We start from the raw sequence: 18,015 nt of genomic DNA, 5'->3' as shown, positions 1-18,015 counted from the left end.
GTGCTGATCATCTAGCCTTTTTTAAGGACGAAAACTTAAGCCAGGAGAAAGCTGGTATTCCGATTTAAATTTAAATTATAATAGTTTACTTATTTTATTAATAAAAATAATATTTTCGCCGAAAAGATAACTTGGCAAATCTTCCCATTTTAGCGAACAAATCATATTCTGATTTTTAAAACTTTTAACCCTATATATTTATAATATATAAATACAAACCATATTTTTAAATGAACTTTTCAAATGTGACACTTTAGTGAAAAAAATCATGTATACTGATTTTTAAAACTTTTTATCCCAAATATTTGCAAAATTATATTACATATGCCCATACAATAAAATACTTTTCGGTTGTTTCCATATTTCTTTAATATAAATAATAAGCTTTTTACTCATGTTTTCCATAGTTTTTGAACTTGTCAGCTTAAACCACAACTTAACAAAGAAACCAATGCACAGATTAATAGACTGTTATACAAATAACTCTTAAATCTTTTCTCATTTTGCTCTATAACAAAATCCAAAAAAAAATAATGTTTTAACATTTACAAACCGAAAATGGGGTAACAAATATAATACGCACATAAGCCACATCGAACATTTACATAGAAATAATAAAAACGAACAGCAAAATAGTTATCTTATTTTCAAGTTGAAAAGTTGCTTACATTTTGTTTGCTTCTAATTCACAAATGGGGGCCCAAAGCCGAACTGATTGTCGTCACTTTCAGCTATTTTTGCACTTAAAGTCTAAAGCTATTCCTTGATAATGTTTTGTTGTTTTCGCAGCATCAGCATTTGTGCTAAATGTGTGTTTTGTTAAATGTTTTGTTTTTGTTTTTTTGTTTTTGTTTTGCAATTGGCTAGCTAACTACAACATCGCACTATATATAAGTGTTTACTATTAGACTTTTACAAAATATTGCAACAAACATTTTACTCTCTTTCTCTCTCTCTCTCTCTCTCTCTCTCTCTATCTCAGAATATACAAATAAACAAGCTACAAATAGTTTAACGTTTAAGTTTAAAGCAGGCTTAAGAGCATGTCTGTTGTCTTTTATCTTTATCGTTAGGTTGACGTCTCACAGTGTTACCCAAAATTGTCATATAAAAGTTAATGCCTAGTTCTGTGAGTGTATCGTCGTTATGTATAGGTATGTATAACTATAAGTTTATGCATATCATTTGTTGTAAGTGTGGGTGTATCTATGTATGTGTATGTATTCAATATATATATACCCTATCAGATAAAAATGATACCTGCTGCCAGTTTAGAATACGCCTCAATTGAGAAATGCAAATTGAGCCTACAAATATTTTTACAAAAAATATGTTCATTTATGGGTTAATATTATTGAAAATACACATATATAAAAATGTATAGCAACGTTTTTTTTTTGTTTTTTGTTTAGTGGTGCTGATGGTCTTTCTGGTGTAAGAGGTGGAGGTGGATGTCGTGGTAGTGGTGGTTGTGGAGGGAGTTAAGGTTCCCTGGTTCTGTTTTGCTTATGTAACGGCCACATCGGCCTATCATTATCATACACTGAACATTTGGCCTTTACAATGTATATGTATGTACGTATGTATATTATATATTTATCATAAATTATTAAAAACAAATAAGGGTCTTCTATTATTTGTTTTGATTTTGCAAATTTTGGTTACCAATGGTCATAATTGCCTTAATGCATTACTCATCTGCCGTTCGCCCGTTCTCGATTTGAATGCCTAGCTCTCAATTCCATTACATGCTAAACACTTAAAGTAAACATAATGAATATCATCGTAGTACGTCTTAGTAGTAGTTATTTGACTTTGCGCTGGTGCAGACTAGAGCTACTGCTGTCCGGATTCAAGATGGCACCATTGCTCGATAGTACGCCCTCCTTGAAGTAACCATCCTGAAAGGCCGACGCCGCATGACCATTGCTCTTCACATACTCTTCCTCCAAAACGGGCTGCAAGTGAGATAAGAGAGAGAACAATCAGAAGAGAGCATTATTGCGTAAGATTCGTCTTGGAAAGTACACGGTTGGCTCAAAGTTGGTATGCCAATGTGTGAAGTTTCTGACTTAGGCTGGGTAGAAACAATAAGGCATGCCTGGCACGCATTCCGGGTAATGAGGTAGTACCCCTTTCTGGTGTATTTAACCATATATCGACCATAGCATATATAAGGATAATTACTGGCAAGCTGCTCAGGAAAGCAGACATAGTGAAAAACTACTAGGCAGCTACGATATGAAATGTATTAGTGACTGTCGGAATACGCGTAAAGACTCGCTTCCGATAATAACAGGCTTCCTGACAGGACAGTGTGCGTATTCTGTCTTCCCGGCTAAAAGAAGACTGAGACTAGGAGCTATTGGCTTGCAAAGAAAAAACCAAAAATACACGTGTAGTGAGCAGGTGTCAAATAGTCAGAATTGGAGTCGCAAGCGCATGTTTAACGATTTAAAATGCGGAATCAGAAAGACCGTATCGGAACAAAAACAACGTATTGGAACATCAGCATATAGTCATTAGCCTTTCTCTTAAGGCAATAGACCCAAGAGAACGGATGCAGTGTACAGACTCCACAGCAATAATATTAATAATAAAAAGATTAATCTTTTACTTTAGCCTAGCACGTGTAAGCCAACGCCTTATACAACCCCCTATATATATATATATATATATATATATATCCCCTATATATATATATATATATATATATATAGATGTCGATGTAGAAAAACGAACAACTTTAAGCAAAAGTTCAAAGCGCTGTGTGCCTTCCTAATGGCTAGCAGCCGATATGATTGGGCCTTCGCATCCGGTTTCACATGTTCACTCTAATTGAAACGTCCCCCGCGTTATGTTGAGAGTTTGCAACTGCTGTGTGTGTGTGTGTGTATGGGTGTGTGTGCGCTGTTTGTTTAACTAAGCTAGTTAGAATTTTTAAGTTGATAGAAAAAAAAAAAAGCAACGATAATAAAACTATACAGACAAATATGAATATGTATGTATATATGACGTCTATGGCTGTATTGAGTGGTGCTTTTGGCGTCGCTATATTTGTTTAGACACGGCTAATAACTTTCAAGGGCTACTTGATTTAAGATCGCTTACCTACGAGTGTCGCCACACGCTTTACATTTTGAGACATGTTACGTTTGGCACAATCGGACTTGAAACTCACCATGCAGGCTCCCTTGTTGCCGCCATTCGTTAGCTGTGTATCGCCAGCATCAGCCATGTATTTGACTTTGCCATTTGTGTGCACACCATTCGTGTGACCGTTGGCCTTGATCGGCTCGCGTGGCCGACGATATTTGGCTTTGTAGAAGTCGGAGAACAGGAATAGGAACATGACGCCGTGCAGACCAATCCAGACCATAAAACCACTGGGATAGTCGCACTCGCGGAACAAAAGCTGGAACTGATGCGTGAATATGGCCACAAATTGCACCTGTAAAACATTCATACATTCATACATTATTCGATTATCGTTCACATTAGCATTGGCAATGCTAAATTGTATTTCATTTTCACACACCATTTGGAAGGTGGTCAGATATTTCTTCCACCAAATGAACTTCTGATATTTGGGACCCATTGCCGCGATCATGTAGTAGAAATACATCACAATATGTACAAACGAGTTGAGCAGGGCAAAGAATGTGCTGTGGCCGCCTGTAAATAGTGAATAGTGAATTAATTTTATTAACGTTATTCATTGAAGTTAACCATATTTAAACGTACCCGGTGCAAATTTGAGGCCCATCCATACCGAGAACGGCATGCAGCCATGGTGTATGACATGCAGCGTTGAAACGTGCTCGTTCTTCTTGCGCAGCACAAAGAAGAGCGTGTCAAAGAATTCTGTGAACTTTGATATGTAATACCACCAGCAGATATTCACCATCTAAATAGACAGACGATGACAGAGTATAAATAGAAATGTATTTGTGTATTCTGCATCTGTTTGAAACATACCCGCATTGCCATGGGGCTATTGCTGTAGTCCACAGGCTGGCACTTGAAACTGTAGTGACCCCACCAGCCGCTCATTAAGTACTGTCGAATAAAAAGTATGCTTTAGTTTGGCAAATGTGTCCAGCTATTGAGAGTGATCGTCCCGCAACTACCTCATAGAAAATCCACGCACTGAATATGGTCTGTATGGCATTGTAGTACACAAGCACCTTGCGCAGATCCATGGGCTTCCTATTTGCCATCAGTCTCGGACCCAGGGATTTGCTGAAGTACGCATAAAATACGCACATACAAAGCGTGGGCAGCGGCGATGAGGCCAGAAAGAAATTTTTAACGCGCGGATCTGTAAGTCCAACATGGATTAAATCTCGACAAGGTTTAAAATTGTTGCATCAGCATCTTTGCTTACCGCTTTTATTGTCCATTAGGTCCCTATACCAATGTATCACATCATGCATGAGAACATCCATTTTGTTGTTGTTGTTGTTGCTGTTGTTGCAGGTATTGCGGCTATTCTTATTGTTGCTGCTGCTGCTTCGGCAGTTGTTGTTGTCTCACTTTCCTCCTAAGCACTCACAATTTATAACGCGATATACCAACCTGATTGTATATATATATATTTAGAATTTTGATGTATGAGTATTAATATTGTGTAAATAACAAAAGAATAATTCGAAATGGTGCATTTAACAAATGAATTACGTTTCGGCAGTTGCTGCGTTAACAACTGCACTCATTGGTTAACAACATTTAAGCCGATTTTGTAAAAAAAAACGCATTCAAAAAAGTGCCGAACCATGAAATTCATCTAAGTCTAAAATATGAGAATTGTGAGTTTATGAAATATTAAGATTCATTAAAAAATATATATATATATATAACTTTGTTTTGTAATTTTGTAATCAGGGTTTTTTCGTACAATTTAGTGTAATTGCAATCAATTATTGATTGAAATACAGTATCGAAATTCTTATGAATAATGTGCATTCAAAGATATTGAATACAGAGAGAGAACAGTAAACTGTTTTTGCAACAACTAAGTGTAAGTGCAAGTAATTATTGATTTAAATATAGTATCGAGATTCTTATAAATAATGCGCATTCAATGATATTGACATTGATAATACAAAGAGAGAACAGTAAACTGTTTTTGCAACTATTTCGTGTAAGTACAAGCAATTATTGATTGAAATATAGTATCGAAACTCTTATGAATAATGTGCCTTCAGTGATATTGATATTGATAATACAGAGAGAGGACAGTTTAAAGTCCCCTGCCAGTAAACACGACAATTTAATTGCACATAATCAGGAACAGGGGAATAACAAAAACAACAACACCAGCAAACAAATTCCAATCTAATTTATGGTATTAAGATTGTGTGGATTTAATTATACATATTAATGGGTGTGAAAGGTGCGAGTACTCGTTGCAACATTTACTTGAGTAATTTGCATAATACACGGCAAAACAGTTATTTTGTGCTCGGCTCATTAAAATGAAAATGATTAGACAAGGACAGACACGTTGTGCGGGGCAGCAGCGGAAGCTGTGACCTCCGTCAATTAATGTGTAGTGGGTGGCGTTCACAAAACAAAGCCCGCCCGCCGTTCATTAATGCCCTTGTCCGAGCTCAATGCAAGCATTGCAATGCGCTTGGCCAAAGATGGGTCAGCTAGTTAAAAGCTCTTGGGCAAGAAATAAATATGCCTACATTAAATATATTATGCAATTTAAATTAATGCTGATCATTTCTGTAGATATATATAAATATCAAATGCCTTTGTTATATATTGCTCAAATGAACAACAAAATTTTGCAACTTTCGCCGCCTTTAGTTATAACTAAACATTTTAAATGTTTATCTGGCAAAAAAAAACAAAACAAAAAAACGATGGATAAATAGGATAGCACATTCAATAAATCAATTCATTGATTAATTTAAATAAAATAGATTCACGGTCGAATGCGCTAATGAATATGGCAAACAATGGATAGCTACAAAATGGCCAATTAAATCGTATTTCTCGGCTTTTTCGTTGACAGACAGACAGACAGACAGACAGACAGACAGACAAACAGACAAGAGCTAAAAAAGATTTCCATTCTCGAATAGCAGCGATTCTTCGACGAAAGCAACGTGTAAGATTCGTTGACTTCTCGACGACTCGGTAGCATCTGTTCGCCGTCCCATGACCGACGTCGACGTCGTCACCGTCGTCGTCGTCGTCGACTAATGCAAATTCAAAGGCAATGTACTCGTGTGCCTGCTGCTCGTGTCACAGGCAATGTGCTCGTGTCTGCTGCCTGCTGTCTGTGGACCACTTCAAGTTTGTTTTGAATGTCATGAATCATGATCAATGAATGGCAAGGCAAAGGTAAGCGAGGGGTAAGCGCCGCTTGCTCAATCGACGCCACAAACGTTGACAAAAATGTATCCACTGTGTAGTCTGTCTCTGGGTTGTTGCTGTCATTGCCACAGCTCAAGGCATTGTCGCAACTTGTTGCCGCCGTCGTGTTGTCTGGGTCAGTGGCAAGCATTTTGTGCAACAAGCACAGGCAGCACCAAAACAAAAAAAATACATAAGAAGAGCACCAGCATGCAATTCAATAAATTTTGGTTATTATGAAATATGAACGATACGTGGAATTGATGATGATGAGCACGGCCGACGTGTGTTCCGCTCCCCGGCCCGTTGACAGTTTGAATTGTCAAGGTAAACATTTGTGGGCTGTGGCACCGTAAATCGCAGTAGGCAACATACACATGTGAACAACATGTACGACAACTGCAAAACTCTAGTTGGCTTACATAATAAGCCAAGAAGAATTACAACTCAAAGTGGAGCAAACAAAAATTGGCAAACAAACGATGCGAAGAGAGGCGAGTCAAGGCAAAAATTGGTTGGCGGGTGTGCCATCGAGCATGCCACATGTTGTGTGGCCTGTCTTTTTGTTGTTGTTGTTGTTTTGGTTTTGGTTTTGTTTTTGTTTTTCCACAAGTACTTTGTCACTTGGCAAACAAGGGGCGACGTCATCATCATCATCATCATCATCATCATCATCATCATCATCATTGTCGTTGTCGTTGACGTTGTCGGCGCCGATGTAAACAATCAATGGGGCATGCAGCGACAAACGAACGCGACGCCCACAACACGCCGCTGCACGTTGCACGTTGCACGCGCTGCCAGACGCCTGTTGCTTCCGGCTACAGAGCAACACGGTCTAACACCAGAACAGCCGAGAACTGACTATGTTTCACTTTTCCGAGATGTGGAAATGGCTGTGAATGTGGCACACACGCCAATGTTAACATGCTGTGCAGTTGTTGTTTTTGTTGCATTTTCCCATAGTAATTAGAGCAATAAGCACAACTAAAAAGCACAATGAACACAAAAACATTGAGCTTAAAACACGAGCAGAAATAACTTTTTCAAGTTTGTTGATCTAATCGCGGCTAACGTTACATTAATCAAAGGGAGTGCTGCGAAGATGAGGGATTGGGGGGTGTTCTAAATTCAGTATTATTGGGTTACGAGAGCCCCATTGTGCCGCTTATCTGCCATAATCGCTCGTTTAGTTTAATTAAGCGCAAAATCGATGCACACACTACAACAACAACAACAACAGTAACAACAATAACAAGAGCAATAATAATAATTATAATAATTTGCGTGCTCAAGTGGCAATTGCAGCATGCTTAGCTTGTTTGCCTCATGACGCATGGAAACGGAAACGGTTAACCGTTAAGTCACCAGACGACCCAACGAGCATAAAATAGGTGTCAGCAATATTTCTTGCTAATCAGCTTATCAGATAGCAATAGCCGTAACGAGAGCGGCTGCCTTCCCTTATCGTTAGCAATTTTGGTTAAACCCAAGCCGCTGCCCGTTCTGACTCAGCTGTTTCGCTTAAGCAGGTGCGCCCCCAATAATTGGCCATAATCAACACTTATCAATGCCAATTGCCTGCCTTATAATATAGATTTTTATTTTATATTTTGTTCTTTTTTTTAATTTGTGGTTCACACTTAATTGGATTCGAGCATTGATAACACGATGGAATATAGAAAAATGTGACTAAGTCGCAGCTGGCAGTCAGAACTAGTCTGGACGATATTACTCATTTTGTGGAAGTGTTAAGATTAGATTAGCCAACAAACGCCCCAGTTACGGCAATATCTATATATATATACCGCTATTATTTTTTTTTTTTGGGGCGCCCTCTAATCACTAATCTATTTGGCAGGCGCGGCACGTTCGCGCACTTGGCGCGATTATACAATGTGAATTTCGTAGCTGAGTTACACATACGGAGCGGTACTTTTATACGGTTATACGGGGGTATACGGTTGGCTATACGGCTGGCTATACGGCTGTACGGATATACGTTTACAAGCTGCTCTTAAAAAGCTCGTTAGCTTGACCACGCGCCGGAGTTTTGTTATTATGTTGTTTCGTTATACTTTTTTTCTTTCTTAATATATGTATGTATGTATGCATGTAGATATATATATATATATATATGTATAAACTTTATTTGTTTTTGGAAAGTTGTTCGCTTTTCTAGTTATTATTTTTGGCTTGGCTTTAATTATGTATTTATGTTAGATATGTATATAAAGATTATAGTGTATAAGTATGTACGCATTTGGCTGTGTTTACGACGATTAGATAATCACAGCAACATTGGTCGCTCGCACATACACATACACATACACACACACACTAACACAGAGACAGACGCATACACACCGTGACAACAATAAACACTTGACTTGATTTTTGGTAACGTTTTCCCGTTTTGTTCACGCGATGCTTTAACTTGCGCGCTTCTAAGCCAACTGACGATTGAATGGATGCGCCTGTGACCCTTATCAGTCGACAGACGACAGCGACGCCGACGACGAATATCCGACAATAACGACGAAGCGACAGCCGAATCGATCAGCGAGTGCGCGCACGAGCAGACCGATTACATCGAACGACCGAGCTTAACGGCGAGGTGAATCATGCCCCGCCGAGTCACATACGAGAGAGTGTCAACGAACGCAACAGCGACAATTCTGCCGATAAAAGCCCAACAACTACAACACGAAGATAAAACAAAAAAAAAAAACAGAAACCAAAAATGCAAAATAAAATCAAAATAAAAATGCATACACTGAATCAATGTGTTCGCGAACGCTTATCGGTTATTGTTCTGTGTTGTTATGCATAAATTATTATTAAAAGGCTTAAGGCATAAAGACGACAATCGCTTGAGTCGCTTGAGCGGACGAAGCCGACCCGCTAGTTGAACCGTTGGCCAGCGTGCCAAAAATACAACTGAGCCAATGTTGGAAAAGACAGCTTGCTGACCAGCAAGTCAGTCAGCCAAACAGCCAGTCAGTCAGCCAAACAGTCGCTGTTTATGCTGAGTCGTGCTTGCATTGCAAAAGCGTTCACCGCTCGAAAGAGAAGAAAACTTTGCTTAACTCACACACACACACACACACTCACACACACACACACACACACACAGATATACCTAAGTATGTGTATATGTGTGTATATGAATTAAGGCATTTTGTGGCAAGTCGCCATCTTCTGCGGCAATGTTGACCGTTGATGTAACTGTCGTACATTGCTGGCCATTTGTCTGAGCATTCGTTTTGGCCAGCCGCCGAATCACTGTTGGCCATTAGAGCTGCTAACAATATCACTTTCGCTTTCCGGCATACGTGCACACATACACACATATGTATGGACGTTACGTACGTTGAGCAGCAGTTGGTTAACTGCACCACATGCGCCACATACGCCGCATGCATCACCTGCCGCAACAACAGGTGTGCGCAAAAAAAACGCCGCAACAATGTTTTAAATGTGCCACACAAAACACGCCGAGAGAGTCAAGAATGGAAGAAAGCACAGTTTTATTTTTATGTGTATGTGTGTGCGTGTGCGTGTGTGTGTGTGTGTGTGTGTGTGTGTCTCGCGTGTATCTCTGGTGAGAGAGTTGAGTGTGACTTGAACTCGTTTGAATTCAAGCGACAGAAACAGAAACCGTTACATGCATACGGTTTAGGCCTAATTTGTTACATGACAACTGGTCGGCCAGTCAGTGAGACCATTGTCTGAGTGCGTCTGTTGTCTGTCGTCTGTGTGTCAGTTGTCGTTGTCTGCCTGCCTATGCGTGGTTGGTTCTACCCAAACATTTCTAACTGTTTCGTATTCTATTTGTATTTAATGCAAATGTAAACGCAAATGAATCTGACTATGTAACTTGTAACTTGGGCGTTGCCAGCCAGCGTGTTGACCCTTTGCTGTGTGTCAACTTTATACTTAGTAACTGAATAACTGAATGTGTAATTATATTTACTTATTCTTATAATTATACTTATAAACTATTATATTTTAAGTGCGGCGGGATTTTTTTCTTTCAATTTTATAAGCTAGCAAGTACCGACTTTATCAGAAGTCTGAGTAACGACTTATTATCTACACAAACATAATTGATAATCAGTATAATTTATTTGAAATAATTAATCAACACTGATTGGGCAAATGCTTGTCTACGACACCAATAGACCATGTTCCATATTGATTGCTTATGCTTGATAATATTAGGCCATATGCCACATCGATTGTCAGACTTATTGTTATTTTGGGTTTTTCTGAGATATAAAATTAATATGAAGGCGTTTCATTGAAATGCTGGGATATCTTCATGTCGAATGTGGCGGTTTGTTCTGCTTTTTTTTTTTTTTTGGTTGGGTCTAACGCCTACTTATAGATTACATACAATTAAAAATGGCACGCAAAGCGGGTCAAAGTCAAAAATAAATAAATATGTTTTGTTGAACTTTTTTTTTTTTGGGACAAGTGCGAAATGATTGCACAAATCGCACGAAACAAAAACAAAAACACATAAAAAACAAAACAAACAAAATCAGAAGAAGACACATCAAAAGCAAATTGGCTTTCTTACAAAACGGAAACAACAACACGTAGCAAATGAATTTCATGGTCAGATTTGGATTACGGCAAATGCCGAAATAGATATCTATCAATTTGGGAGGATGAGCAATAGATGTAAAACTTTGACCCTCAACTGGTTTGACTTTGACTTGTTATTTTTGTTGTGGTTGTTGTTGTGGTTGTTGTTGTTGATGTTGCTATTGCTGTTGTTATTGGTATTGACTGGTTAGTTGTCTCTGCGCAAAATGCGTGTATTTGTGTGTATGCACGGCTCATTAGCGCTAGATGGCGCTGATATCAAATGCAAACAAAATGGCGCACTCACAAGCCTTATTATGAGGAACATGTGGATGTGGATGTGGATATGAATGCCGATGTGGATATTAAATGCGTGTGGATGTCGTCGTTGTGTTTGTTGCTATTGTGGATGATATTGCTCGCCGAACGTCGGCCAACGAACGTTTTATTTATGAATGAGTTGGGCATACAAGCACACATACTCGCGGAGGTCGATAATAATCACCTGCATATCCCACACACATAACACACACAAGCACATAAATAAACACACACGTGGGCCTGGTAAACAAGACAAAAATGAGAATCAATTCATTTTTGATGCGCTGAAAATTAGCATAAGAAATGGGTTCACAAGTTTTTTTCGCTAGAGATCGCAAGTCTCGAAATTTGTCCCCTTTTAAATTGTAGTGTTAAAATGTAGCTAATTGCTTGTTGCACAATAAAACAAACACATTAATAATGTCGGTACTAAGGGCCAGGACCATTAGATTAAATATTTGCACTTTAGAATCACTAATTATTGGTGCCTTAGCCAAGCGCACTTTGAGTGCAAACATAACTAACAGCTAAAAGTTTAAAGCAATATTTTGAAAGCTACGTAAAGATATATACACAGATATATATATATATATAAAAGAACAGAAAAAAGCGTTCCGGTTATGATTATAATATGGATAATCGGTTTGTAATAAAGTTTGTGTGAAGAGTCGATTCATTTATTGCACCCAATCATTTTGTACGTTTTTTTGCTCATCTCTTTTTCTGTTCAAAGAAAGAGGCCACAAAGTAAGCGTTAAAAAAGCACAGACACAGCTAAACGGACCCCAAAGTAGCTCAACACCCCAAAAACTGCTCAGGTGCGTGACTGACGTGGGGCCAGTTGGGAGCCAAGAGCCGCTGCGAAAGACTTGCAGCCAAAATGTACTGAAATACTTGGCATTCCAAGCGATTCAAAAGTTAAATAAAGGCAGCGGTTGCTGGAACACTGAATCGATCGTACGATTCGCCAGCCAACGCGAGCTTTTATTTCATTTTTTTGTTTTATTCAATTTTTTGGGTTTTTTTTCTTCTTTTTTTGGGTTTGCTGATGTTGTAATGAAAGCGCAAGTAGTCCGAGCCAGATAGCCAATTCAAGTTGATAGCCGTCCGACGGCCCTTTGCTTTCAACTTGGCCATGTACTCGTCTCGGTTACCGTTGTTGATATGCGCGATCAAAATTGGGGTTTTAGCTGGAAAGTTTCACTTGCTTATAAGACCGATAATATGCAGTGCTCGTTTATATTTAATAAATATATATATATATTTATTATCGTATATATATATATAGATATATATATTGATTTATTATCGTATTCTTAGATTTAGTTCAGCTTTCTAGGGCGGAGACCTTGCATATTGCCTAAAGCAGACAGGTGTGCCCAAAACAAAAACCAGCCCAAACCTAGGCTGGTAAAGACCCCAATAAAATTACATATGCATACTACAAACCTTAATACTTAATATATGAATGCATAATTAATGACAAGAGCAAAAAACGAAGGCCATCCCCACAAATTAATGTGCGAAAACTTTGAAATTGAGATAGCCCTATTAACTTTAATGAAAGCATTAACAAAACACTGCAAGAGATTGTTCGCTGATTCAACCGGTTGCCAGCTGGCCACGATGTAACACGCATCTGGACAAATATAATAAATATCTTGGACATTTTTTGACATGTCACTCCATAAAAGGCGATTAAGACAACAAATTATAGAAAATAAGGTAAATAAAAGTAAAAAAAAAAAAAAGCAAAATGTCTTTTGAGAATTATTCCATTCTAACTAAAAAGGGCAGTTAAATAAAAACGGTTTTCATTCAATCAAAACTAAAAAAGGCAGTATAAATAAGCAGTTCAGCAAGTTCTCCTTAAATGAAAAAGGGTTTTTTTCAACTTGACTAAGATCGATAATGGCCAAGTTCCAACATATAAACAGATTGTGCTAAATCAAATTAATAGAGTTATGCAAAATTGCAGCACTGTAATCGAATCCATATCGTATTCACTTTATTATATTTATTATATATATAAATATATATGCATGTATAAAATCGTTGTGATCTTATTATATTTTTTTATATATAAAAATAATACAACAAAAAAACTATTTCAGTTCATAATATATTTATCGTTTCCAGCTCCCCAGGTGGTGGTGCCACAAATGTCTGTCGCATCGAAGAAAACTCTCAAGTGCTGCGGCGGCAGACACAGTTAACGGCATCTTTTGTATTCACAGTGGAGCAACAGGTGGTTGCGAAGGCAGTTCTGTTTTTGTCTCTGTTGCTTTTGCTGTTGCCGTTGTCTTTGTTGCTTTTGTGATGCGATTCAAATTTTTGTGGTCAAACACAATAACTGTAAAGACGTGCCGCAGCAGCCAGCCGACACAGAATCGGATTGATTTCTGCAAAATCATTCTTGAGCACCCTACACTGATCAATTTTGTGCGAAATGATATGACAAACACAGCAAACATATGTAAAAAGCTGACCTCTTCTGATATATGCATGGCTATATATATTTTGTTAATCAGTTATGACTTTAAGCTGAACATTCTTAACGCTAATTAAATCAATTTAATGTACATATATAATTCTCCAAATTATATATTCGAATTTCTTATTTTCTCATGTATGCCTGACACCATTTTTATTTTTGTTTTTTAAGTTTTAAATCCTTTGCAGTTTATGTCATTTAACAACATAGTGTATTAGAGAATCATCCGGCGTATTTCTTATTCGATTTATTTTTAAAAATGTATTTTTTTCTAAGTTTTAAATGTGTTAAAAATGTTGCGAGGTATTTCGTATTCGAGTATTGTTAGGTGAAAGATCTTTTACTTGTGGGCAAACCGGTTGAAAGAACTTTGGCTAATAGCAGTGCCAAAGAGTGCTTATCAAGCATGAGAGGCTAAGACCTACATACATCCATATATAGAAATATATGTACATTCATATGCGAGATATACATATATATGTATGTACTAAAATACAATTATACTCGCACGATGGCATCAAACATAATCAAACCAGACCACGCCACGCCAAGACCCACATAAAGATATACAAACAAACACACACACACGCACACACACACGCACACACACACACATATATATATACATAAGTATATATATAGATGCATATGGATGTGTATGTTTTGCCCATCGGTTTGGACTTTGAACGTTGGCGGTGCTAAAATGAAATTTCTATATGATACGATATTTTGAACGCTCTCCACGCCATGCACTGAGACTCATCAGACGACTGATGCTCTCAGCAAAAGTGCCGCACACATTCACATCGCATCGCTAAGGAGGAGAGGCGTAACAAGTGGATATGTGGTTGGACAGCGGACTGCGGACAGCGGACAGCGGAAAGATGGACAGATTGAAAATGTACGAACTTGAACCTTGGGCTTGAGCTTGTGCTTGGGACTTTTGATTTGCCATTGGTTGACTTTAGCCAACCGTTTTAAGCGCATTAAGAGCAATTCAAGTTTATTGATTTTACAATTTGCAAATGACGTAAGTGCTAAGTTATCCCCCTTAAGTGACTGGTGTAATGTTCTTACTAATTGTAAGCAACAGGAATTTATTCATTTTTTTTTTGTTTTGTATTCAGATTGTTTTATTGGCTGATGGGCAATTAATTCCAGCTAAAATGACTTTACACTTGGAAATCTCTCGCACAATAGTAAAAGGAAAACAAGAACATAAATTAAGCTTTTAGTCGCATTGTTGACCTTCTGCATTGCTCGATTGCAATTTCGATTAACGACTGGTTAATTAACGATTGGCGACGCTTCCGCATTGCGGACAGGTGAAACTTTCTTGATCGGCAAAAACAAAATGCAACTCAGGGCTGCGCAGGCGCGCACCAAGCGCACTTCACTGTCCACTGGCTGACAGGTTGACGTTGACTGAGGGAGAGGCGCGTGATGCAACAAATATGAATTGACATAACTGAATGTGTGCCAAGCAATTGACAGCATAATAAAGCGGAGTCAGAGACCGCATTTACATTTGCATACACTGCTGCAGTTAACAAAGGAAATGGCCATTGGAATTCGCAAGGGCAGCCATGTTTTTAGCTGCGGGCCACCACACCACACACACACACAGCATTATGGATTTATTTTACCCATGCGGACTTCAACTGCAATTAACAGTTATTAACGCACCTCAACCCCCTATAAAAGGGCAGGCCCCATTCGTACGTCCATGCTTACGCGGCGCTCTCACTCTCATTCTCGTCGCACATACAAACATACAACACACGCACACACACGCACACACACACACACACACACATACGCGCCCAATAAGAGCAGAAATACGTGCGGCACTTACACGTGCACTCTCTTTCTCTCTTAATTTTGGCTGTTGCTTCCCCGTCTCTCACTCTTGCGTTGCGTTGCTGGGCGCGGCGGGAAACAGGAGACCGTTTTTTTTTCTTCTTCTTTTTTTTTTTTTAATTAAAACCTAATGACTAATTTGTCTGAACGTAAGAGAACATAAAATGTGGGTGCACAACAAGTTGCTAACAGAAAATCGATGCGAACTTACCGCCAATGATTTCAGGCCGGCGAACTTGGCGAGCAGCGTGCAGCGATGGAATTTTGCTTAAATTTAAAGAATTTCACACACACACACATACACTACACACACACACTCACGAGCTTTTCTACATATATCGAAGTGATCGTCGCGCGTACCGATGTTTAGGGAAGGTTGTGCTTTTTTTTTAGCTAGGGTAGATGCTGCTGCTGATGATGATGATGAATGTTATGCTTCTCTTTAATGTGAACATGTACATTTACCCACGCACCGGAATCGAATCTAACAAATCATATCCGAAAAGAAAACACAGAAACAACGCCAACAACCATGCACAAGGAAGTCTAAAATGAAACTAAGCGGGCAACAGAAGCAAAAAAAATCCAAAAGTAAACCGACGAAGCATAGGGCATAATTGATAAGGTAACGTAAATGTGTGTAATTTCACGTCATTTGATCATGTCTTTATGTTTACCAAAAATTAAAATAACACATATTTGGCATAAAAAGAAACAAAACCATTCTCAATTTAATTAACTTATCAAAATGTTGTGTGTTAAAGCAGCTCACCAATTGAATACGGCGAACTTCTGACGTCACCCTTGCATAGTTTTCGCGCTCTTAGAGAGTGCTGCACTGCTCTCCTTTTACATTTACTTTTATCATGCTGGGAAAAGAGCGCGCGTCTAACCACTTCATCTTTAACTGTTTTCAGTGATATGGCAACGCTGTGGTTTGGAATAGCCACACTGTGCAAGTGGATAAATATGACAGTATCTATGACCAAAATACTAAAATACCAAACAAAATTGCAGATCACAATCAAATTCAAAACTAATTTTTTTTTTTTTTTTTTTTTTTTTTAAAAATTTTTTTAATTTTATTTTTTTTTATATATTTTTTTTTTTTTTTTTTTTTTTTTTTTTTTTAAAAAAAAAATTTTTTTTTTTTTTTTAAAAATTTTTTTTTCCTTTTTTTTGAGGCAAAAAAAATTTATTTTTTTTTTTTGTGTAAAATTAAAATTGCTTAGTCAGTAATTTCGCATCTATAAAAACATTATTTATGCTTGCATGTTGCATTTGCAGACATATCGATACTCAATTCTCGTATGCCACAACCAAAAGTGAGATTTAAAGGGCCACATTGCTGAAAAGCGGGAACAAGTTGGCAGGGTCAGCAACGTGTGAGGACATTCTCCGCAAGGTGGCGCGTTTAAGCTTAGGGACGAGAACACATGTGGAAAAGAAAAAAAAACGCAGTGAGGCAGGTCGTGGTCCATAGCGCTTAAATTTGTGTGCCGTGCGGATCGAATGGTGAAGTACATTTAGGAGTGCCTTGACCCTCCATATTCGCTAGACCTTGTGAAGCCAAATTCGGCGTAAGTGTGTCTGTTTGAATAAATGTTGTGCTGCGCTAATTTTGTGGGTTATGTTTAGGTGGCCGACGGCAGGTCACGCCGCAATTGTGCAATTTATGTCATATGCTCCGAAGTCGATGCAACAAGGACCTGGCCGTCGCGCAAAGATTGCTGGATACGCCCTCGAAGCTACTGCGAGGAAAAACTGGGCGAATACACCATCCCCTGATATTGGCAGCGCGCAAGCGCACCGACGGTATTTCTTCAGCCGGTGAGTGCGTTCCGATGTGGAATAAGTGCCATCGGGATAAGCCTTTAGTAACCAGCCGCGTAGCTCGAGCGCAGTACGCGCAATCGACCCAGAGTCCAAATTAAATTACAAATTGTAAAAAGAAAGAAAGACAAAAAAAAAGAAACACATGTCAAGAAAAAAAGGGTGCGAGTCGACTGCGCGCATGTGAGCAGTGCTCTAGCACACCCACCCCTACTCCAGTATATTTATGTAAATGTGAATGTTAGATTAAGCAAATTTGTTGAATGTTGTGTTAAGTTATTCGTTATTTACGTTACTGTATTTATTTATTCATGCATCTAATAATTATTTAAATTTCTAAGTTGACCGTGTTCGTCAACAAAATCCGGCGTCCGGATTTTTGCCAAATTGCAGAATCCATTTCTTTTTGCACGAGCCCCCCATACACCGAATACTTATATTGGAGCTCTAATAGGGTAGGATAGGGATTGAGGACCACCTAAAGTAATCGTCATATTTGTTCCATTTTTTTTATTTTGGTTTTATCGGATTTGGCAAGATTCCCG

The 18,015-nt window shown here is 38.3% G+C and overlaps 1 protein-coding gene across 2 annotated transcripts; it reads right to left on the bottom strand.

The window, feature by feature from the left end:
- Positions 1 to 351: 351 nt before the first annotated feature.
- Positions 352 to 16,183, bottom strand: LOC6564124 (elongation of very long chain fatty acids protein). Of its 2 annotated transcripts, none has more exons than XM_001989878.3 (8): positions 8,737 to 8,833; positions 4,388 to 4,578; positions 4,131 to 4,321; positions 3,979 to 4,059; positions 3,745 to 3,907; positions 3,539 to 3,675; positions 3,182 to 3,451; positions 352 to 1,958 (listed from the first exon to the last, which is right to left on the bottom strand). In XM_001989878.3, exons 2-8 carry the CDS (start codon positions 4,446 to 4,448, stop codon positions 1,806 to 1,808), a joined length of 1,056 nt encoding a protein of 351 aa, XP_001989914.1. In that variant the 5' UTR covers positions 4,449 to 4,578; positions 8,737 to 8,833; the 3' UTR covers positions 352 to 1,805. The 2 variants fall into 2 exon arrangements, with proteins under 2 accessions (XP_001989914.1, XP_032593228.1); XM_032737337.2 differs by lacking the exon at positions 8,737 to 8,833 and adding an exon at positions 15,849 to 16,183 and having other exon boundaries at positions 359 to 1,958.
- Between the last annotated feature and the right edge of the window lie 1,832 nt (positions 16,184 to 18,015).

The sequence above is a fragment of the Drosophila grimshawi genome, unplaced genomic scaffold (genome assembly GCF_018153295.1).
Source record: "Drosophila grimshawi isolate 15287-2541.00 unplaced genomic scaffold, ASM1815329v1 contig_311, whole genome shotgun sequence".
Lineage (NCBI taxonomy): Eukaryota > Metazoa > Arthropoda > Insecta > Diptera > Drosophilidae > Drosophila > Drosophila grimshawi.
This window is presented reverse-complemented; position numbering and strand designations above follow the sequence as displayed.